This window comes from Suillus plorans (assembly GCF_016647745.1).
Source record: "Suillus plorans strain S12 chromosome Unknown HD556scaffold_29, whole genome shotgun sequence".
NCBI lineage: Eukaryota > Fungi > Basidiomycota > Agaricomycetes > Boletales > Suillaceae > Suillus > Suillus plorans.
The window spans coordinates 378,976-400,704 of record NW_024537413.1 but is presented as its reverse complement, the minus strand read 5'-3'; the positions used below and the strand labels follow the sequence as shown (position 1 = coordinate 400,704).

General features: G+C 47.7%; 8 protein-coding genes across 8 annotated transcripts; 1 reads left to right on the top strand and 7 right to left on the bottom strand.

Annotated features, from left to right (window-relative positions):
• Nucleotides 1-71: 71 nt before the first annotated feature.
• On the bottom strand, nt 72-4,093 carry HD556DRAFT_1237640 (uncharacterized protein; the record flags this gene model as incomplete). Its single annotated transcript, XM_041297918.1, has 2 exons — nt 72-2,214; nt 3,933-4,093. 2 exons carry the CDS (start codon nt 4,091-4,093, stop codon nt 72-74), a joined length of 2,304 nt encoding a protein of 767 aa, XP_041160098.1.
• A 149-nt stretch (nt 4,094-4,242) lies between these two features.
• HD556DRAFT_467221 (uncharacterized protein) lies at nt 4,243-5,511 on the bottom strand. Its single transcript, XM_041310690.1, has 8 exons — nt 5,471-5,511; nt 5,257-5,410; nt 5,085-5,206; nt 5,028-5,032; nt 4,879-4,902; nt 4,720-4,820; nt 4,486-4,668; nt 4,243-4,435 (listed from the first exon to the last, which is right to left on the bottom strand). Exons 1-8 carry the CDS (start codon nt 5,473-5,475, stop codon nt 4,385-4,387), a joined length of 645 nt encoding a protein of 214 aa, XP_041160097.1. The 5' UTR covers nt 5,476-5,511; the 3' UTR covers nt 4,243-4,384.
• Nucleotides 5,512-5,902: 391 nt separating this feature from the next.
• On the bottom strand, nt 5,903-7,857 carry HD556DRAFT_1443484 (uncharacterized protein; the record flags this gene model as incomplete). The annotated part of the gene is made up of 12 exons (XM_041306622.1): nt 5,903-6,148; nt 6,202-6,293; nt 6,342-6,615; nt 6,670-6,726; nt 6,777-6,890; nt 6,942-6,974; nt 7,017-7,115; nt 7,146-7,244; nt 7,297-7,415; nt 7,466-7,504; nt 7,552-7,610; nt 7,658-7,857. The coding sequence occupies 12 exons, from the start codon at nt 7,855-7,857 to the stop codon at nt 5,903-5,905; spliced, it is 1,431 nt and encodes a 476-aa protein (XP_041160096.1).
• Nucleotides 7,858-9,715: 1,858 nt separating this feature from the next.
• HD556DRAFT_1373622 (uncharacterized protein) lies at nt 9,716-12,150 on the bottom strand. Its single transcript, XM_041303015.1, has 11 exons — nt 12,015-12,150; nt 11,852-11,951; nt 11,690-11,802; nt 11,499-11,639; nt 11,235-11,450; nt 11,052-11,185; nt 10,588-11,003; nt 10,277-10,536; nt 10,177-10,226; nt 10,020-10,125; nt 9,716-9,968 (listed from the first exon to the last, which is right to left on the bottom strand). The coding sequence occupies exons 1-11, from the start codon at nt 12,069-12,071 to the stop codon at nt 9,951-9,953; spliced, it is 1,611 nt and encodes a 536-aa protein (XP_041160095.1). The 5' UTR covers nt 12,072-12,150; the 3' UTR covers nt 9,716-9,950.
• Nucleotides 12,151-12,984: 834 nt separating this feature from the next.
• HD556DRAFT_1443482 (uncharacterized protein) lies at nt 12,985-14,491 on the bottom strand (the record flags this gene model as incomplete). Its single annotated transcript, XM_041306621.1, has 2 exons — nt 12,985-14,007; nt 14,069-14,491. 2 exons carry the CDS (start codon nt 14,489-14,491, stop codon nt 12,985-12,987), a joined length of 1,446 nt encoding a protein of 481 aa, XP_041160094.1.
• A 1,334-nt stretch (nt 14,492-15,825) lies between these two features.
• Nucleotides 15,826-16,186, bottom strand: HD556DRAFT_1237600 (uncharacterized protein; the record flags this gene model as incomplete). The annotated part of the gene is made up of 3 exons (XM_041297912.1): nt 15,826-15,904; nt 15,954-16,040; nt 16,104-16,186. Coding segments are annotated over 3 exons (249 nt in total), but the record flags the coding sequence as incomplete, so codon positions are not given.
• A 379-nt stretch (nt 16,187-16,565) lies between these two features.
• HD556DRAFT_1308528 (Adenosylhomocysteinase) lies at nt 16,566-18,431 on the top strand (the record flags this gene model as incomplete). Its single annotated transcript, XM_041300155.1, has 12 exons — nt 16,566-16,584; nt 16,640-16,686; nt 16,740-16,775; nt 16,828-16,880; nt 16,930-16,999; nt 17,052-17,086; nt 17,137-17,315; nt 17,368-17,603; nt 17,659-17,894; nt 17,920-18,069; nt 18,127-18,375; nt 18,425-18,431. 12 exons carry the CDS (start codon nt 16,566-16,568, stop codon nt 18,429-18,431), a joined length of 1,317 nt encoding a protein of 438 aa, XP_041160092.1.
• Nucleotides 18,432-19,232: 801 nt separating this feature from the next.
• On the bottom strand, nt 19,233-20,028 carry HD556DRAFT_1432218 (carbonic anhydrase; the record flags this gene model as incomplete). The annotated part of the gene is made up of 4 exons (XM_041305103.1): nt 19,233-19,576; nt 19,642-19,715; nt 19,772-19,866; nt 19,915-20,028. 4 exons carry the CDS (start codon nt 20,026-20,028, stop codon nt 19,233-19,235), a joined length of 627 nt encoding a protein of 208 aa, XP_041160091.1.
• Nucleotides 20,029-21,729: the final 1,701 nt, after the last annotated feature.

The following is a 21,729-nucleotide window of genomic DNA, read 5'->3' as shown; positions in this document are numbered from 1 at the left end:
ACGGAAAGCGACGCAAGCCTTGAGAAGAGGCATAAAATAAGATGAAAAAGAACGTATCAACCAATGGGTGATCACAGAAATTCTACCCCAATGCCACCATGCTTTTCTCGCATGTGTTCATAGATACCATCTCCCTTCGGGAACGTTGCCAAACATTCCCAGCAGATGTGGGTTTGGCATCTGATGCAAGTCATATGGTTGCAACCTTCGCTCCGTTCTATTGGAGTCCTGCAACTAGGGCAGTTTTTGACATCATGGGTAGCTGCCCATTCATGGTACAGCTTGTCCTCTGCCTTGTCCCGCTCGTCACAGGTGAGCCCATCATGAGCCTCCGTATGGCAACCAGAACAGATGCGAACCAAACAAGATGGGCATTGGAGAACAACGCCGCCAGAAGTTGCACGATATACCTGAGAGCAGTCTGGTGTTGGGCAGTGGTGGAACTCGTCCGCCCGCGCGTGAACGTATGACCAAAATGACGCTTCACACAGGGCAGCGAAATCATCACCGGAAAGGATCTCTTTGGCGAGGCCGGTAGAGATGCGCTCCGTACACGAGGCGTCAGCGCCGAGGCAGGTGAGAGGGAATGTCTTGTTTTCGACTGCGGACACAAGGTAACTCTCGAGGCAAGACGTGCACCAAGTATGTCCGCAGGTGAGAATGGCTGGGACTGATGCTTCAGTGAAGCAAACAGGACAGACAGATTCGGGGGATGGTGTGGAGCTGTCTGCATAGCGGCTTTGTACCTTCTCAACTGCTTCACAGGCGATACGGTAAGCCTGCTCGTTACCTCGAACGATCAGATTGCGCTGATTCGAGATGGACTGGACGTAGCAGTTTTCAGGACCAAGGGTTTTCTGGAGGGTCACAAGGTCTGGGCCCATAAATGGACCAACTACCCTGCCTGATAGAGGAATGCGCCACCATTTTCGCGCCTGTAATTCTTGGAACCGCGTCATGATATCTTTTCGAGCAAGCTGACGCTGTTCAATTGGGCCCAAAAGTAAGATTTTGCCCATCCGAGTTCGTAAACCAATTCCAGTGTATCGGCTCTCTAGCTCACGAAGGAATAAGTAACCGGATGGTTGGGAAAAGAATCTGTCCCATATGGGTTTCCTCTGGAGAGTCACGACTTCACCATTTTGAAGTTGTTCGAATTCTGCTTTGGCAATCCCAAGATTGCTCACGTTTTCGGCTGATATCCTAATATGAACAGGCCCATTAGGCGATGTCAGGCGGTCAACAAGAGTCACGTCATGGATGAACCTTGTCCGCCACGTCCACCGAAGGCGAGCAATGTCTTCTTGCAGCATCTTGAACTTGCCCAGCGGCAATGAGAAGTGGAGTGACTGCACGTGCCGAGCGGATATGTAAGTTTTTCCTCCAATTGCACGAGGATGTTGGCCATCTAGATGATCCCTGGCATTACTGGCGTCTGCGTGGGTCTCAAAGGTTGCCCAAACGAGAACGGTACCGTTCCAGATAGGAAGAACAAGATCGAAATTGGACACATTGCCGCATGACTGCAATATCCGAAGTACTGCATGGCGAGCGTTCTCGAGGGACTCGTAATTGGGGCGTTCGAGTAAGATAGACTCTGCGTTGCCGAACTGCTCCAAATCCTTTCTCTCTGCATCGGGAGGAAGATGAGAAAACATGACGTTGTAAACACCAACTGCGGGCAATCCTTCGTACAAGGCGGCTGTGAGAACATTGTCCCTCATCACCAATCCAGTGGCGGCTGCAATCGCAGCCTTGGCCTCATTGAGGGTTGCGTACCCTGCGTACCCGACGCGCTGGGGCGCACTCCAGGTAATACGGACAGCGGTGTCTTTGAGCACTGTGGTACGACATGCGGTAGTGTTCAAAGTCAGCTTCGCAGTGAGTCTCCTCCCCTGGATTTGGCGTCCATGAAGGGCGACCGAAGCCTCCATAGCTTGCGCTGCGGTGGAAAACTGCACTTTGACGGTCAACCGCTTGACATCCTTTCCGTCCGGAATACATAAATCATCGACTTGATATGCTTTCAAAAGGGAACGGAGTTGGGATTCCTTGACATCCGGTGACACGTCTCCAAGGTGTACCCACCGTGTTTCAAATCCAGTAGTCACATCCTGTACATCGAAACCACTACGGAGTTTCACTGTGATATGATCTGCGATTGTCACGGGTATGACAAGATCCTCATTTCGACGTGTGGTAGGGGGTGGCAGGCTGGGTGGTGGGTGTCGTGATGGGGAGTTGCCAGACGCTGGTGCGCCATCGGCACAAGCATTCCGAACTGGTGATGGAGCATTCGTTTGCGATACGTTCTGATACCATATGTTAGGAAGTGATGTGTGTTACCAAACTTAAAGTACTCACATTGTTGAGATGTTCGTGCAGATAACGGCATACGAGACGCCGGCAGCGACCTTGCAACCAGTCATGACAGACTTTCTTCGGTTGATGACCATCGGGCTTCACGGGATGAGCGCCAGAAATGAGACAGAGGAGGAATGTACATACGTTGCTGGATGTCTTGTGACTCGTGTTTTCTAGTGTGGTATTAGTCGAAGCCGCCTGAGAATGTTGTTCTGACCCACGGGATTTTGTTCCCGAGGGTGGAGCTTGTGTCATGGAGCACTGAACACTGCTGGTCGTGTCAGAAGATGGAGGTCGAGTTGAGTCTGGGGGTATCGGGATGAGTTTGCTACATTCGGCTAGCTATGCTAAGGTAAGCAGATAAAATACCTATTGTGCCTCGAGTGCTGCCATTTCGAACAGGTGCTTGACTCTTAACAGAACCTTGAGGAACTTTACCGCCCTCTCGAGTTTTGCCGTTTGGTTGATCGTTAACGGGACGGTCGGGAACTTCCGTACAAAGGTTATTATTTCGAACAGGTAGTTGATCTTTAACGGGACCAGCGGGAACTTGCACGCTGTCTCGAGCGTTGCCGGTTTGAACAGGCGGTTTGGATTTAACATGACAGTCGGGAACTTGCACGCTGTCTCGAACGTTGCCATTTCGAACAGGAGGCTGACCTTTAACGGGACTGTCGGCAACTTGCACGACATCTCGAGGATCGCCGTTTCGAACAGATAGTTGAGTTCGCGATGTGTTCTGATACCATATGTTAGAAAGTGATGTATATTACCAAACTCAAAGCACTCACATCGTTGGGACGTTCGTGCGAAAAAGGGCAAGGGTGACGCTGGCAGTGACCTTGCAACCACTTATGACAAACTTGCTTCGGTTGGTGACCATCGGGCTTCACGGGATGAGCGCCAGAAATGAGACAGAGAAGGAATGCACATACGTTGCTGGATGCCTTGTGTCCCGTGTTTTCTAGTGTGGTCTTAGTCGAAGCCGCCTGAGACTGTCGCTCTGACCCACGGGATTTTGTTCCCGAGGGTGGGACTTGTGTCATGGAGCACTGAGCACTGTTGGTTGTGTCAGAAGATGGACGTCGAGTTGAGTCTGGGGGTATTGGGATGAGTTTGCTACATTCGACCAGCCATGCTAAGGTAAGCAGATAAAATACCTTGATCTATTGTGCCTCGAGGGCCACCGTTTCGAGCAGGTGCTTGACTCTTAACAGAACCTTCAGGAACTTTACCGCCCTCTCGAGGTTTGCCATTTCGTTGGTCGTTAACGGGACGGTCGGAAACTTCCATGCAAAGGTTATTATTTCGAACAGGTAGTTGATCTTTAATAGGACCAGCGGGAACCCGAGTGTTACCGGTTTGAACAGGCGGTGTATATTTAACAAGATGGTCGGGAACTTGCACGCTGTCTCGAACGTTGCCATTTCGAACGGGAGGTTGATCTTTAACGGGACCATCGGCAACTTGCGCAACATCTTGAGGATCGTCGTTTTGAGCAGATAGTTGATTACTGACAGGACCGTCGGAACTCTGAGAGTAGGTCATCATTACGTTCAAATCGTGACGGTATCAAACTTACTTGATGCTTGTGAGCGAAAGGACACTGCCGCCGTTTGCACTCCCCATTCAGCCAAAGCTTGCAGGTGAGATTGGTGGGTATTATTGTATGGGCATAATAGCACCACCTGCCGCGGTCACAGAAACCAAAAAACCATTTCCTACACATCTCATCCTTACCCGAAGTTGACGAACTTTTTGTATCCTGCTAGCCGAGCAGATCAATACAACTGTCAGAACTAGAGATAAACCGCTGCCCACCGTAACCAACTTTGATGATGTTGGAGCAGTCGAGTCTCCCATTGAAGGTTTCGGGCTCGACGATCGCAATCTGTCCCGAACGGACGGTAGCTTGACGCTACTTGAAGAAATAGATGAGATCGAAGGTTCGTGGGTTTCTGGTTTAATTGTTACAGCTTCGAGTTCTGCGACTGAGAACTCAGGTCCCGATGACCGTTCTTTACGAGCCCATTTCTGTAATATCAATAACTAAATCAACCGTCCGGTCAGCCTAAAGAGATTGATTGCTACCTTTGCCTCGGAAGGTGGAGGAAGGCTGACGTTAATCGATGGTACAGGTAATGCGACACCTCGACCAGCAGGCGACTGCAAACCCGGGGGTCGCTTGGGTGGTTCAGATGGTGTTTTCAGTGTTTGCATATGGTTACCCAGTTTGACTCCCAGCGGTTGAGTGTCATGATGAGACATTGGTTCTGTGGGAGTTGGTAGTGTTTGTGGTTTATGCTTAATAAGGACCGATTAGTACGTTCATACAAAGGAGTACTTGAATCGTACCTGATCGATGTGAAGATGAGGTTCAGTGGGAGGTTGCGGGTGTGGAGCACTTGATTGGATGCCAATGTGAATACCCTCGGCGAACAGCGCAGCCTTTATATCTAAAATCTAACGCCCATGAAAAACTGTGGCTCTTAGGCACGTGTAATGTGGACCCACAGATGCAGGTGACTGTGACTTCTGCTGAGACGACAATGGCGAGTCAACAATGGAAGAATTGGTGAGGGATATTCGTCCGCATGTGGAAGATACAGGAATACATGGCTGCTTGGGAGAAATTGAATAGTCAAGGCTTGGATTTGGCTTACCCGTGCTATGGCACACAAATAAAAACACTTTCAAAGAGGGGTAACAGCCTGACTCACGGTGCTGCATACAGCTTCTGAAATCGAGGCGGAATCACAGGAGGGTGTGGTTGAGCATTTTTGGAATGGGGCATAGCTGTACGATAACTAGATGGGCCGACCTGAGGTTGTCCACAAGAGTCCTGAATCTAGTGAGTGGAATATAATGTAATGAATATGCCAGAAGATGTACCTTGTTACCTTTTGGCGCTACATATAATTTGGATCCTCTATCACGACCAGAGACATTGATGATGGATGTAATTGAGGGCTGTAGAAGTCTTTGATGTTTGGATGCATAGGTGTCCATTGTCTTGTCATGTGGGCCAATATGGCCAGTATGGTGCCTGGATGGTGGAAATATATGGGACTCCCTAGGGACACCGTGTGCAAGCATGACAGCTCACAACATACGACAAAGGCTGAAAGTTGGTAGAAGTTAGACGCTAGAAGCAGGATAGACCCGGTTAGCGTTCCGGATATCAATGACAAATACTATTGGGGCAGAGGGGTACGATAAATAATTATATTTATTTTTCATACGCTTATCAGAATCATTGGCGGACTTCGGCTTCGCCGATCGGGCGTATCACGCGAACGACCAGCATATGTGACTCGTTGGGACTACTGTCGAGCAAAATAAGAATAGCTTAACATAACAAACATGAAATTGAATTGATTGGGCGACATCAACGAGCATCCACGAAAGTTCACACCCTTGATGCGTTTCCCGCAGCATCCTTCAAGGCCTTAGGGATGTATGGAAACCATTGTGCTTTCTGAATTAACGCAAACAGTATACAGAAACATAAAGTGGTAAGAGAGAATTGTAACAATGTTTAATAAGGATCGGTTCGACGACAGATCCTATCGGGTATGCGAGATATGCGAGGTCCAGTAAGTCGCCGAATGATCCGTGGGTCCAGACAGTCATTCCGTTGCAGACGCCTAACATTCGAGACAGGTGACACATTCGTCTCCAGGTGAGAGTCGAGACGCCATGAACTTTCTTGCGGTTGTACCTGTTTTGAACCACGGAACTTGAGTGACAGTTGACTTCTGATGCTGGAAACTGCGACACTAGTCTGCGGTAGTCACATCAGAAAAATAAAAACAACAGTTTCAAGCCTCGAGTTACCATGAGAAGTGACAGTGCCACTTCCAGAAGACGCCAGAGGAATACCAAGAGACTGGTTACAGCTTGAAAAGTCTTGAGGCCAAGCAATGACGCTAACGTAGTATGTCAGAAAAAAGAGCACAATTAATAGCAACACAAACTGGGTTCGACAAAACGCAGAAGCCACTGCAGGTTAATTAGCCAAGTTTCGTGTTTTGACTTGCGCTGAAAGGTGTCAATGAGGGCAAGGGCCGTCTGATTGATTGTTTCAAGTTCACGGTGAGTCACTTCCGTGAGCTGGGAAATCCTGTTGTCAAGAAGTGAAACAGACTCTGCAACCTCTCGCTGGATCTCTTGTACATGCAATACTTGGGAAAGAGAGGTCTCCAAAGAGAATGCAAGCCCTGTGATCACACTCTGCAGGTCGTAAAAGGACTAGATTGCAGATGATGTCAACCTGCGACCAAAATGGAAAAAAAAACCAGTCACATTTTGCATAGCAAAGAAAGTCGCGTCAAGCGCGGACCATTTTTGCTGAACTTGATCCTGGGGGTTCAATCAGAAGAATGCTGAGGAAAGTATTCAGACGACCGCACCGCGACTGCCCGAGATTCAAGGCTCTGCTCTGACATCAATGATGCGATTGCTTCAATTTCAGCGGTCAAACGCGATTCGACGAGTGATAGTAGCGACGACAAGGATTTTGAATGCTGTGTATTCCTTCAGGAACACTTCGAACGCCCAGAGAATGAGAACAATACGCTTAATGTCAGGTCATCAATCCTCCGATCAACCTGGGAATGTCAGCTTTCATCGATACGCTGTAGATAGGTTACCTTGTCCAATGAATGAATATGATCATCGAAACTGCGCTGGTTGATAAGTGACAGGGTAGTTTCCATCTTTGTGAACAGCTGCAAGGGCTTCTTCAATAACTGTATCTAAGAGATCAGAAGGTCACCTACTGATTGCGCATTTTGAATTATGGAAGTAGATGTCACATCTGCGACGTCGCGTATATTACCGCTAGTCGATTTCAACACGCTGATAAGATCACGCAGGTCCTGTGAGAAGAAATCAGCTGGTCAGTCGTGCTTATTGGGGAATTTCATTAACTGTAGATGATCGCTCCCAATTCTGGTGTGCAGCTGTGAATCCCCTTTGCTGTTCGAGAAAAAATCGAATCAGAGCAAGTTTCTCCATCGTTATGTTTCTATAGATATCCTTTGCAGTATCTAAGGGGTGAAACGTGAGATCGACAGCTACCATTTATGCTGGAACGCACCGATTTCCATCCATCGACGAAACGCGAAGCACAGCTGGGCTGATCCCAACTATTAGCAGAACAGCCAAGAAATGACCCAGCCTCACGGATTTCTCGCAGGTACCCAGAGTAGCTAGACCAAAATTGAGCGCTCCGAGAGAGTGCGCTATGTATCAATGAGCGTTCGCCTAAAGCATGTCAACAGTGACGTACTCGACACAATCACCTACTGCATGGTGTGGAATGTGTGATCCGACATTGTTGCTAAATGGAGAACATTCGAGAGGTGGCGTATGGTGGCGGGCTGTAGCAAGTTCACAGAGGGTGAGCCTGATAGCGACTAAAAATATCAGGAAGGTCTCAAATCGTGCACACGAGACCGAGAAACCTTGTATGCGTTCATCCTCGCTCATGTGAGATACCTCGCAACGACTTTGCGCATGCCTTGCGGCGTCTTGGAAGCAATCATTTTTACGCATATATCCATCGAATGCACCTGCAAATCATAAGACTGCTATCCCCTATTGAATGCAAAAGATCGCGATCACCGATGCCAGTGTGTTTGGAAATCAGGTCGATCTCTTCATGGGATAGCCCAGCTAGTGAATAGAGCGTTATATATACAATAATACAAGAGACACAAAAACTACCGTGCATCTGAGATGAAAAACCTTGAGTATCATGCTTAGCAGAGCGATCCGGAGATTGACGCGACCATGACCAGGCGATACAGCACCTGATGAGGAATGTGAATGCCATGAGCCTGGAAGCCTTTGCCATTGGGATACTGGTATATAATTTTATGCAGGTTACAAAAACGTTGCACTAGGAATCGGACAAGAATGATATTGCAGTCGGCTCAGAGTGCTTAGTCAGCGGAGCACGGACCAGCAGACAAACCATCAATATTTAATATTCAATGATCGATGACCTGCCAGCTGCAGATCTGCGCATGACATCTAATCCAAATCTATCCCCGGAGTCACCTGAGCGTCCTACTCTCGACAAAAGGGAGCACAGGGCCCCTACCAGTGCCAAGTACTGATGCTCATGTCTTAGGTTGGTGACGATGAATTCCGTACATGTTATCGCTGGGCCAGAGTTGCAAAATGGTAGAGAGTCACAAAACACATCACAGGCCTCTCACCGGAGGTTGAGGATGTGTGGTCACTAGCACTGGTGGCATGTACGCATTCCTCCGATGAGATGGTCGTCGATTCCGATAGTAAATATAAATAAATTTACATTATGTAATATTGCTTCCATATTTATGCCTCGCGGAGTTCCATAATTAAAACTCGGTGCTACCGAATCGTTGTGCACGAGGCAAGATATAGTGTGTACACTGCATGCACGCATTGTCCGCACTGGAAAACTACTAAATGGCTGGCTGTGGGCTCGTGCGATGATCTCGGTGAAACTCGATCGAATTTGTAGGCTGTACAGTTGGAGATTTTTAAATTTATGAAAAGCCTATATCCGCAATATTAATGCTGAATCTTGCTAACCCGATCTGAGTCCAGATAGAAACGACTGGTGCACAGGCCATCACAATGATCATGCACATGAGTATGTATAACGTTGACGATCATCAAGTCGCAGCGCAATGCAGTTATTATAGTTCTTTGCAGACTACTCTCCGCGTGGTGATTCTGATGGACGCATTCCCTTACACCCATATCGGCTTACTTGAGTCTTGGTTCATTCTTGGCTCCGCCTGTTCTTATACTACTCGATGGTTCGTCAGCTCATGTGTTTTCAGGGGTTTTTCTTGCAAAGTTTGCCTGCTGTTTGGCTTGCATCCTCGATGAAGGACAATGTCCTCTTTGCAATGAGCCCAGTGATGTGGAGCAATATCCTCGTTATTGTCATGCCCACTGCTATATATCATCTTGCATTTTTTGATCACTAACCGAGATGGTTCTAATATAACGAGGAAATTCAAGAACACAATTTATCAGCCCTCTTGAATAATGTCCTAGCTGAGTATGTTTGTTGTCTTTCTGTTTTGCGAGGAAGACCGAAAGGACTGTGTGCGTACGTGCAGCTTTCACTTTCAAGAATAACGTTCTCGATGGTGTGATGCTTGATAACGCAGGGATCATTGAAGATTCTTCTGACTCGACTACAATGAATGTGCCAATTGTTTTACAATTTTATCGGAGAATTGTGTTCCCCGTTTTGCACTAGCGAATAACTGAACTTCTGAAATATTTCGAAGATTTTACTGGCCAGAGTTCACAAGAAAATCTACGCGATATACAGTACCACCGCCCGTGTCAACACGCTCATTCCAGTCGTCAAATGCGTTGCAGCCAAAAGTCTTTGACGGTAATATTTGCGCTCATGATATGAATATCGTGTACAATTATCTGCGAGTCTTATCTTAGTGTCTTCATGCGGAGTCGGGGACTGGCACAGCCAAGAGCCGCTACGATTCTAGTATGTACCTTCTATATTTCTAACATATGTATTGTATGTATTGTTTTGTGCGTTGACACGGCAATCATAGCCACTCCACAGTCTAAAAATGAAATGAACCTTAACTCTGGTGAGACGAAGCGACAGGACTTACAGCAGGAGGCTTGGAAGATATATCATAAGTGACACGATTGATCCCACTCACTTCGTTTGTGATGCGGGACGATATCCGACGCAAGACCTCGGGAGGGAATGCATACCTGCAAAATCAAGTTGGTATTGAACAGGATCAAAAGTAAGATAAAGCCCACCAGTCCGCAGTCATGAAGTCTTCCGACGTCACCGCTCTCAGAGCAATTACCTGCGAAATACGTTGAGACAGCGAACAAGAAAGAATACTGTCCTCCAAACCTGTTCGTATGTGCGCTTGTCACCCATCACGCCAACAGCCTTCACAGGAAGTAAGATCGCCATAGCCTGGCTGATTTGATTGTAGAGGTTCGCCTTGCGAATCTCTTCGATGTAGATATGATCCGCTTGTTGCAGGATTCTCACTTGTTCGCGTGTGACAGGACCCAAAATCCGAATAGCCAGACCAGGACCTGGGAAAGGATGACGTTGAACCAGAGGTGCTGGTATCGACAGGAGCCTCCCAAGCGCACGAACTTCATCTACGCAAAACGGTGAGTACAATCGGTATTATAGGATTCCGTTAACCAGACCTTTGAAGAGTTCGCGTAGGGGTTCGATTAGCTTCAATTTCATGTCCTTGAGGAGCCCACCGACATTGTGATGGGTTTTTATGGTCGCACTAGGGCCCTTAAAGCTGATGCTCTCGATAACATCTGGGTATAGGGTTCCTTGCAATAGCCATTCGATTTTGCCCTTTGCTCCATTCTCTTCCTTCTCGGAAGCTTCCTCAATCTTCGCTGCTTCTGTCTCGAAGACGTTGATGAAAGTATTCCCGATAATCTTGCGTTTCTGCTCCGGATCCTCGACACCATCAAGTCGGGAGAGGAAGAGCTCAGAAGCATCCACTACGGTCAGGTTGACCCCCAGATCTTTATTCAACATATCGTTGACTTGTTGTGCTTCGTTTAGACGAAGCACGCCGTTGTCCACCATGATGGCGTGAAACCTGATACGCGAGTAAGACATAAGTTATGAAAATGACATGGAGGCACACCTGTCGCCGATTGCCTCGTGCATTAACTTGGCTGCAACGGTACTGTCGACACCTCCGCTGACCGCACCAATCACACGGCCTTTCTGGCCACATATCTCGCGGATGCGGGCGATTTCCTTGCCAATAAATTCCTCCTGCAATCACATTGAGTATGACAATAATGCAACACAGCAATTGACTCACCATTGTCCAATTCGCTTGGCATTGGCATATGTTCAACACAAATCGACCGATGAGCTGCCTTCCTTGAGGGGAATGTGTTACCTCTGGATGGAACTGAATGCCATAGAAAGGTTTGGAGTTATGTGCAATGGCGGCATAGGGAGCGGTGCTCGTCCGTCCAATGACATGGAAGTCAGGAGGTATGAGAGACAGTTGATCGCCGTGCGACATCCAAACCTTATCAAAGGTCAACTTAGCTTATGACAAACAAAACAAAAAATGCACCTGCATCTGATCGCCGAGTCCTTCAAACAGGGCATCGACAGAGTTTCCCGATTCGTTGAACCTGCTAATCTGAACCTCTGCAAGCCCGTATTCGCGATGATCGCATTTTGCTACATGTCCCTTGTAATTCCAGCAGATCTCCTGGATCTCGTGTGAGTTGGTGTACATCGAGATATTTGAGAGAACTGGACCTGGAGGCCATAGCAGATACCAAGGATAGGGACGCCCAGAGTGTAAATACCGGGGTCAGCGTGAGGTGCGTCGTTATCGTATACAGAGTACGGAGATCCAGAGAGGATGATCCCTGAAGTTTGTGTCAGAAACGCGTTTCCCGCTGCGCCACATAAGCGAACCTTTAGGCTTGAACTTGAGATCTGCTAGCTTCGATGTACACGGCATCAGCTCTGCGTATACGTTCAACTCGCGGCATCTCCTTGTTATGAGGTGACTGTACTAAACCAGCACTCATGGTCAATACATGAGGCGATTTGAGTTAGAATATGATATATCCCGAACCTGCGAACCGAAGTCAAGAATAAGGATGGTATCGAACTGATCATGTATTTCGGCCATGTTTTATGATTGAAAGTTGAGGAAGAGATCTTTCATCAGTGAACGACTAATCGGTTGCTATTTTTAGATACAGTGAAACTGTAATCCGAAAATTTGAGCTCGCTACCTTTACATAAGTATCCTATTTAGGTCAAGAGACATTACGTCTGCACCGCTTCGACAAATTAGGATGCAAAAGTACCGTGTTAATAACTGCATTGCATCTGATGGGAAGTGATAGGGAACCTCCCGAGCACCGTGATGGCCCATACAATTGAAACGAGAAAATGTTTTACCGTCGGCGGCCTTTTGATTAAAGATTCAATCCAGGTTCAAAATTCCCTCAGAGGCGTGCTTCGATTACTATATTCAAGGTCCCTGATCAAACTTAATGAAGCTTTGAAGGGTCACATTGATGGAAGGCGTGGACTGAACTGCTGGTAACTAACATGAAGTTTAGAATCAACATAAGGCTTACTAGCCTAAGACTCTTACATACCTTTTGGTCTAAGTTATAACTTGAATCGTGCAGGTATGGCTCTGTCCGGATCCAGAACACACCTATGATAGTAGGCGCGCATGGTCTCTTGACGACATACTAATTTACCATACACGGGTCGAGTGCTAACGGGCTCGCAGACTCTGAGTTTAGGCACGAGCTAGCTGCTAGTAACACTTAACAGCACTTACGGCTGATGAATTACTCGTCAATTTTAATAGTGAGTCCATGTAAATACATAATTATAAGTTGTCTATGGGTACAACGTTTGATAATATAAAAACATAATTAAGTTGTTTGAGTGTCAGTGACAAACCAGCAATTGTAGCCAAGACTAAAAGGTGAGACGCAAGAATATGGAATACAGTATGCAATCTGAAAGAGAAGTCGATGCGGGAAGATGCACATAACATAAATATTCACAATGCCCAAGGCTTACCGACGATCGTCACCTCTTTTCCTAGAGTTAGAGGCACCCGAGAGCACCTTCTGCTCCCAAAAGGTGCTTCCCTCTCCGTCTTCCCAATCCCCCGTTACCGGATTTCTTTCAAAGTCACCATCCCTGTATCCATATCGCTCCTGCAGTAATTTGAGGAGAGGGTTACGGAGGGCAGGGTCCATACGTACGGCCTCTCCAGGATGGTAGCTGCCAACATCATGACGAGACAAACTTTCTTCAAAAAGCGCTTCTTCATATGTGCAACCACAGTTTAAATAACCGGGAGGAGCCATACGGGGTGGGTGTATTCGACGCTCTCGACGCGAATCGTGCCAGGAGCATAACGCATTTCCAGCGCGATTCAACGAACAGAACAGCCGTATGCGAGCTTCTGTCCGAGCTTTCCAGGCTGCCTGCACGGCCAGAGGAGTGGGCAGAGTACTAGATGCAGGGGTAGCTGTACTCGTGGACGACCCTGGGTGTCTAATTGAAGCGTTAGCGATGCTGCGGCCCGCTAATTCTGCTTCAAGCTCCTTGATACGCTGACGGCCTTTTTCATTTTCTAGCTCAAGGTCTTTCACCTTCTTTCGAAGGTGTTTGTTTTCTTCTTCCATGGCGTCCTGTGAAGGGTGGCGAGACCGATCATATGACATCCGAGATCCTGGGCGGCCCAGCATAACGGCGGGAGAGTTTTGAGAAGCACGGTCTTGTTGAAATGATATTTGATTTGGGTAGGTTTGCGCAAATGGCGGGGACCTTGGTGTGGCGGATGGATGGTTAAGGTGTGGTGTATCAAGACCCATGGTAGGAGTGGTATTGTAGGGGACAGTGGAATGAATATTGGACATATTGTGAGCACCAGGCACCCAAGATGTCGGTGTATTTGAGTAAGGAGGTCTGGTTACAGCATTCCATAAGTGTGGGGGAATGTTCATGTCCCCGACGGCGCCAGACAGGCTTGATGTCGGAGCCAAGCTGGAACCAGACGCTTGTGGGCCTATATCCATGTTTCCATGAGACTGGAAGGGCAAGAAGTACATTATGTGAGCATGACAGCGAGGCTGGAGAAAGGTGACTCACTTGGATAAAAGGGCTTGGCAGTGTGTGAGGCGGTGACTGCATGACGCGTTGCCCATTGTCCACAGACCTTCGCCCAGGGGAATCCGATTGAGAGTAAAGCATCCGACTAGGCGTTCCCCTCGAAGAAAAAGGATGGGTCATGGTCGTGCGTCGATCAGACACTTTGCGAGAATCCCTCTTTGAGTGAGCCTGTCGAAGGCTTGAGGATTGAAAGTGCGTTCGTCTCGAGGGAGAATCAGTAGAGGAATAAAGCCGAAGGGCAACGGGTGAGGACGACACAGTGCGACGTCGAGTATTTGAGAAAGTGCGGGTAGAGTTTGAGGGGGAACGTTGGTTCAGTGACGTATTTTCTATAGCCTCGCACTTAATATCCACGGAATGGTCACCCTGGATGCCTTCGAACTGATTAAATGTATGGAACATATCTACAAGGCCTAGGCAGTGTTAATCACGCGACCTTTCGCTGGCAAGGAGAAGATTGGATGACTAGAGCCTCAGCAAGTCAAGCAACGGACAGAGCCTCCAGAACAAGGGGATGGTTGAAGACCTTAGGATGAGTGTCGCGACAGAATTGTTAGTAGTTGCGAAGCAATGTCTGATACAACCGCAAACTCACAGCATAACACGTCTCGACGATTCAATCACAACACCTGCGACGGGCTGTACGGGAGCATTGATCATACCTCCGAAGACTACCATTGCTAGGCTAAGCGCTCTATTATCAAAACATTTTTTGATCGCCAGCTATAAACGCCGGACTTTAGCTGGAGGTTCACGGCATGCGATCATCGATGAATTGCAGTGGCACTGCCCGCCATAGGTCGGGAGTCCTGCATTGTGCTAGTGGATGGTAGCCAAGTTTGAAGTACAACTTATTTATATGCGTGGACACTGGAATTAGTCAGTGGCAATCGTAATTGCTTGCTGGGAAAGTGGTACGAAACTAGTATCCTGATTCCTGAAAATTGAAAGCCCAGTCAACACAACTGGGACGCACGTAGTACGTACCCACGAATGCTATGTGACTTGAATTTATGTACTTAACGTTCGACAGTGCGGACATCAGGGCCAAGCTTTCCTGGGCGACCGGCACAATACAACATATTCAGCTGTGCCTGTGTCGTGCAGATCATGGGACTGCTCATCGCACACGGCAGGTTACCCTTAATCGACGCCGATCTTCGGATATCGGGTTGATGTCTGGAACAATTGAATGGCACCTAATGGCACGCGCTTGTCCTCCAACTGCAATTTACACAACAATATATAAAGAACAACATAAATTGATAGGAACTTGGGGAAGGGAATTATTATTACTGCCAACAATGCCACAAGAAGCACTACAGGCAGTGCTAATGTTGCACGCAGTAACTGTAATACCCATGCGCTTACATGCTGTAACCATCATAGCCAGTTTGTCAGAGTGTAGCCAAAAGTGAACAGAAACAATGATAGACAATTGGATACACACCAGGAGCTGAAACATGGCGAATATTGATGACCTCAAGTATCCATAGAAGCAAAGAAGAGGCCGGCTGCTCACAGTCAATCAATTATAGCCACGGCTAAGATCCATATGATACTGAATGCAAAAATCCAACTCATTCGGAGAGCTGCAGTCCCGAAGGACTAAGCACTCAGCGACATGTGCCAGAAATGAATCGCAAAGGTGAGTCTTGGGGGACCACATGGGGGTGGGAACTTGAACAAAAACCCCATAGGTTAGGTCTTGCCTGGTTTCAAGAGCCTGAAATTGATCAACCACTCGATCCAGCTACGGCTTCAGTGTCGTATCGACGTATATCTCGCCAGTGTTTACCCTTGGGAAGAAGGGCACTGTATTGGACTGAATAGATGGTCACGGTACATTGTCCTAATGACAAACCTAGACTCGTCCGGCATTTCAATCTCTCCTGTCTTGAGGTCGATCTTGATAAGTTTCGTGATTTCCACGGCAGGACGGTTAGGACATCTGGAAATAGTATAGCCATGTCAAAATAATGTCAACTTCCTGGGGTGTAGTGTTCACACGAACATCCTAAAGATACGAGGGATAGGGAAGCATCGAGGCTGAACTTCTCCACTAGGAAGCTCTTCTGGTTCACATGTATATTGCACTTGAAGAACACATGTCGTTAGTTATTCAAGAACGTATCGGTAGAACATTTATGATACCTATTTCCAATAGTCGACACTTCTTTCTCTGAGTCTCCATCACATCGTCGGATTGTTCAGGGAAGGTCATGCCCATACAATGTGAGAGAAGATTTGAAGGACGTCAGATAGGGTGGGACCAGATGTATGTCTGTCGACGGCTCGCTAGTCACGAGTCGAGGGTGGGACTCTTGTCGCGATAAACTCCCACACGCCTTATATGGAAACTTCTTGATAAGCGCACGTGGCTTTCTAAGATAAAAGTCGCAGCAATCAGTTGCTCATCTGGTTTCACTCATTTTCTTTCTCCCATCATCGATCATCTCCTCAGAAATATTTCAACATGGTCTTCAAAGTAGCAGGTATGATGATCATTTGTGTGTCAACTTTGTCGATCCGAACGAGTATTCCCTGTAGATGTCTCTCTCGCAGCGTTCGGTCGCAAGGAGATTGAGATTGCTGAGGTATGAGTTTCGCCTTTTCGCGATCGATCGTCGACCGATCCCATATCTTTTAGAATGAAATGCCAGGATTGATGTTCGTCAGGGAAAAGGTACTTTGTGCGAGCTCGCAAACGAGTCCCTTTTTTGATTTCCTTGCTTTAGTACGGACCCTCTAAGCCTCTTTCTGGCGCTCGTGTTGCTGGATGCTTGCACATGTAAGTTCGAACGACGATTGATCGTTGCGGAAGTCCTCACGGTCTGCAGGACCATTCAAACCGCCGTTTTGATCGAGACATTGACTACTCTCGGCGCTGAAGTCACCTGGTCATCTTGCGTAGGTGCCTATCGTTATCTGATCATCGCGAGATACTCACTTCCGGTGGTAGAATATCTTCTCGACCCAGGACCATGCTGCCGCTGCGTGAGTATATCTTACTCCATAATATCAGCATTCTAATCATGACTTTATAGCATCGCTGCAACTGGAGTCCCTGTCTTCGCTTGGAAGGGAGAAACTGAGGAGGAGTACCAATGGTGTATTGAACAGAGTCTTACTGCCTTCCCTGGTGGCAAGTCATTGAACATGATTCTTGACGACGGTGGTGATCTTACCACCCTTGTCCACGAAAAATTCCCCCAATACCTGAAGGGTAAGTATTTTTATCCATGTTGTAACGCACCGCTGACTTGGCCGGAATAAAGACATCAAAGGTGTTTCTGAGGAGACTACTACGGGTGTCCACCACCTGTACAAGGCTTTCCGTGAGGGCAGGTTGAAGGTCCCAGCCATCAACGTCAACGACTCCGTCACGAAGTCCAAGTTCGACAACTACTACGGATGCCGGGAATCTCTTGTTGATGGTATCAAGCGTGCCACTGATGTCATGCTTGCCGGCAAGGTTGCCGTTGTTGCTGGTTACGGTGATGTCGGAAAGGGAGTGAGTAGTAATATTTTCGCTTTCCCCCGGCTGTCGTTGATGGTTGATCATGTAGTGTGCTGAATCACTGCGTTCATACGGCGCGCGTGTTATCGTTACGGAAATCGACCCCATCAACGCCCTGCAAGCTGCGATGGCTGGTTACGAGGTGACGACCATGGACGATGCCGCTCCGCGTTCAAATGTCTTTGTTACCACCACTGGTAACCGTGATATCATCACTGGCAAGCACTTCTTGGTTATGCCCGAGGATGCTATTGTTTGCAAGTGCGTACAGTATCCATTACTTTGGTGATGAGAACTCACTCTTTGATAGCATCGGTCACTTCGATGTTGAAATCGATGTTGCATGGTTGAAGGCCAACGCCAAGCAGGCTGTCAATGTAAAGCCTCAGGTTGACCGCTTCACAATGCCTTCCGGTCGTCACATCATCCTCCTCGCTGAGGGTCGTCTCGTAAACTTGGGGTTGGTTGATTTTAAGTTCAATTTCTATCCCGTAATTAACCTATGATGAATTACCAGTTGTGCCACCGGCCACCCGTCCTTCGTCATGTCCTGTTCCTTCGCGAACCAGGTGTTGGCCCAGATTGCTCTCTGGACCACCCCAGAGAAATTCCCCCTCGGCGTTCACATGCTGCCCAAGGAGCTGGACGAGGAGGTTGCTCGTGCTCACCTTGCTCAGCTCAACGTCAAGTTGACTGAGCTCAGCACCGAGCAGTCTGAGTATCTTGACATCCCTGTCCAAGGTCCATACAAAGCTTCGCACTACAGGTTAGACAACTGCGCTCTGTCGTCTCACATTGACCAACCCCTTCAATAGGTACTGAAAGTATCGATCACTGCATGACGGCCTCAACGTGCCCTCGCTAAATAAGAGGAGACGGGATCTTCAACGTCCTTGTAGGTTGGATGTTAATTATGGAAGAGTCTCAACGCTCTTTGTCGAGGTTGACAAAAAGGCTGGCTTCTTGCGGGGCCATTGTTGGGGAATTCCTATACTTAAAAGACTTGGCTTCTTGTAGTGCGCTGTGGAGTCGGGACAGTGCAAGCCATGCGGGCCTCAACGCGCCCTATCTATAGTGTAGTCCTATCTATGCAATCGAGATTGAGATGAGGATGTTGATTTACGCAGATATTGGCCAAGCGATTGTATCAGATTATTATGCCGCATTGATGCGATAGCTCGACTCAGATGCTGCGCACCAATTTCGAGCGTCAGACAAGCGCGTTGGACAAGATCCTCCGCAGGACCAAACATTGCCTTCTGGCTCTGCAGCGAGACTTTCAGAAATTGCTTGGATGCCTATCTGGCAATATGCTTCTCACTTCAAGCACCCTGAGTTTTGGCCATCGCAGCACTTTTAATTTGGTCACAATACTCAGCAATGAAATCGCAATCATTGAGCTCCGAAGGCGCGATTCCAAAATCCAAATGATTTGACACATTGCTCACCTACAGTACTAGTGTGGGAGGGTGCAAGAGACATGCATAATCCTAGAAACACCTTCGACGTGTAGAGCTATTTTTCAGAAAATCTAGCAAAGAATGCATCGAAAACCATGAATTTGGCGCAAAGCCTTGGGGATTGCGCTGGTATCAAATATAAACAAGTCGTGATCTGTTTTTGTCACGCCTGAGAGTCGCGAACGACGAGCTCCTTGATGCGTCCCTCAGCAAGATCGTACATCCATCCGTGCACAGTAACTTTCTTCGCATGGGGATCTGCCCAGGCAGTGGTGATAGGTTCCGACTTGCAGATATTGTCGACCTGCTTGATGATATTGGCTTCGACGACCTTGTTCAGCGCTTCATTCGCAGAGCACGCGGAAAGATCGAGAGATCGAACGAGTGCGGTGAGGGGGCTTAACCAGCGCGTGAGTGGGGTGGATGCGCTGGGGTTAGTGGCTGCGACTTTGGCTGCTTCCATGCAAGCCATGGCACCTCCGCAGTTGGTGTGACCGACGAGAACGACTGTTGGAGGCATATACTCGTTAGAGAGAGGATCGGCCTCATCATAAGAGGAGTAAGAAACTCGCCGTGTTCAACGCCAACATCTTTGATAGCGAATGAGAGGACTGAGAGGGCGCTGTCATCATGGAGGTGGAATTGGCTGCAGGGACGGGATGAGTATAACACGGATTTTGATGAATTTTTTTTCGTACGTACTTTGCAACGTTTCTGTGCACAAAGATATCACCAGGTTTAGATGCTGTGATGATCGATTCCGGTACTCGTGAGTCAGAGCAGCCAATCCAAAGGATCTGAAATGAAATTTGAAAACGTGGCTAAAAACAGAGCGATGGGCATACCTTGGGATTCTGGCAGGTGGCTGACCGAGAAAAAAAGTCGGGTGTGTCCTTTACTACGCTTTGTGCCCACTCCTCGTTGGCGTTGAGCAAGGTTTGAATGGGTCTGTGGGACATATTGCGAAGGGGTGGGAAGCGTAGTGAAGGTAAGACGAATAAGGATCGAAAAATGGTTGGGCCACGGATGTAGGTGGCCCTAAGCATTGTTTTATATCTTGCAGCACGGTGAGTGTTGGTGAGTACAGATTAGCTCAAGTATTACTATGAATGGTAGGAAGAAGGGCATGGTCTCGCGCGATCGAGTGGGAGCTCATGTGAGCGTCATTCTAATCGCTAGCATAACGGTATATATCCATTTTAGTCACCTTTGTTCCTCGTTGAAATAAGTATTTGGTGTGTTTCAGCAGCATTTAATTAGAATACCTCTAGATATATATTATAAAATTCTGAGTATCTCGCACCTTGTCAAAACTCATAAATGCTTTTAAAACTGCAGACCGATAGATTCTAATGCATAGTGGAGGTGTCTCAAGCAAAATCACGGAGTTTGAAAGGCCAAATCCGACTCGGACATGCAGCTACTAGACTTTTTCGACATCATGCTCGCTAGCAGTGCTGCCCTCTCACGGAACCATCAGTACAGCCATCTTACCTTTTGTTAAAAGAGGGAGAGCGACCGAGGTCACCGCTAGGTGAGACACTGGCCCCTACCTGCAGAGTATCGATGACAGTAAGCTTTATTTGATAATGATGCATCCATGCAGGTATGTAACGCCGATTGGTTTGCGCTCAGACTCCATGGGAGTATGATTTGAAATCCCCGAACGAAGATCTTTCCTCACCAAGAAATCAGTGTAAGCTTGCAATGCCTCGTGCCTTGGAATGACTGCGCAAGTTGGTTATCGGATCATGAATGTGGCCCCTCAAATGCCTTGTACTCGTCAGATGGGCCTCCGGATCACGCGCTCAAACACCACTGGTGACTAATTACAGTGTGGACTAATTACGTCGGTTCCAAACCTGACGTACATATTCGCACTAGTCCTCTGCAGTTTTCTACTGAAAATCAGTTGTCCTTATAGGTCTAGGTCTGTACCATGATGACATCTTTCGTCAATCGTTCCCTGTTGCTTGTGTCACAGCGATACAAATGATACGCAACCTGGGGTTATCCGTTATCCGCCAAGGCTATCTGCTGATTAGGGCAGAGCCAAACTTTGCTTCACATACCCACTCTACACGAATTCATTGTCAAGTTTGACATGTCGACACCCTGCTGACTTTCTCCACTGTGATTCACTTTTGCTTATTATTTTGCTCGTCAACTTTCCGTCAGCTTTATATTCTTTCATTGTCTATTCCATGCTCAAATACGCAATCTCCGTGAACTATGCACTTCAAAGGTTGGACAATCCCCGCCTGTATAACCCCCAAGGCTGCTCAGGCCCATCGGAGTGTTTTTGTAGTGCGTTTGCTTCGCGACGTCCTGTCTTCTAAATGGCTCCTTGCGCCGAACATAGCAAATTACCTGAGAGACCCAGGTAATTAACAGCTGGGTATTTGATATGTCAAGCGAGATCGATCCCTGCCGGCCATCTAGCCTCTATCATTAAGACACGCTCAATGACGTGGATCAGACTCGTGTGCACCACGGATATGAAGCTCACGACCGTGCAGATCTGCGTTTACTATATCTCATACGAGCTTTCGGTGGAAGTGCCGATGGCAACTAAATGTACTTGTGTGATCGGATCGACTCTGGATACCATGCCCGGCAGCCTGGGTGAAAGTGGGTCACCCCGCAAACATCCGTTTGAA

What these genes read in the sequence shown, in the direction of transcription:
- HD556DRAFT_467221 (XM_041310690.1), bottom strand. An exon ending in AGTCACAGTCACCTGCATCT is followed by an intron (nt 4,821 to 4,878) that starts GTGGGTCCACAT and finishes GTTAGATTTTAG; the next exon opens with ATATAAAGGCTGCGCTGTTC. An exon ending in TACCTGTACCATCGATTAAC is followed by an intron (nt 4,436 to 4,485) that starts GTCAGCCTTCCT and finishes CAATCTCTTTAG; the next exon opens with GCTGACCGGACGGTTGATTT.
- HD556DRAFT_1373622 (XM_041303015.1), bottom strand. Translation starts at nt 12,071, where the DNA reads ATGGCCGAAATACATGATCAGTTCGATACCATCCTTATTCTTGACTTC. An exon ending in TTCTTGACTTCGGTTCGCAG is followed by an intron (nt 11,952 to 12,014) that starts GTTCGGGATATA and finishes GTGCTGGTTTAG; the next exon opens with TACAGTCACCTCATAACAAG. An exon ending in TCTCAAGTTCAAGCCTAAAG is followed by an intron (nt 11,803 to 11,851) that starts GTTCGCTTATGT and finishes CACAAACTTCAG; the next exon opens with GGATCATCCTCTCTGGATCT.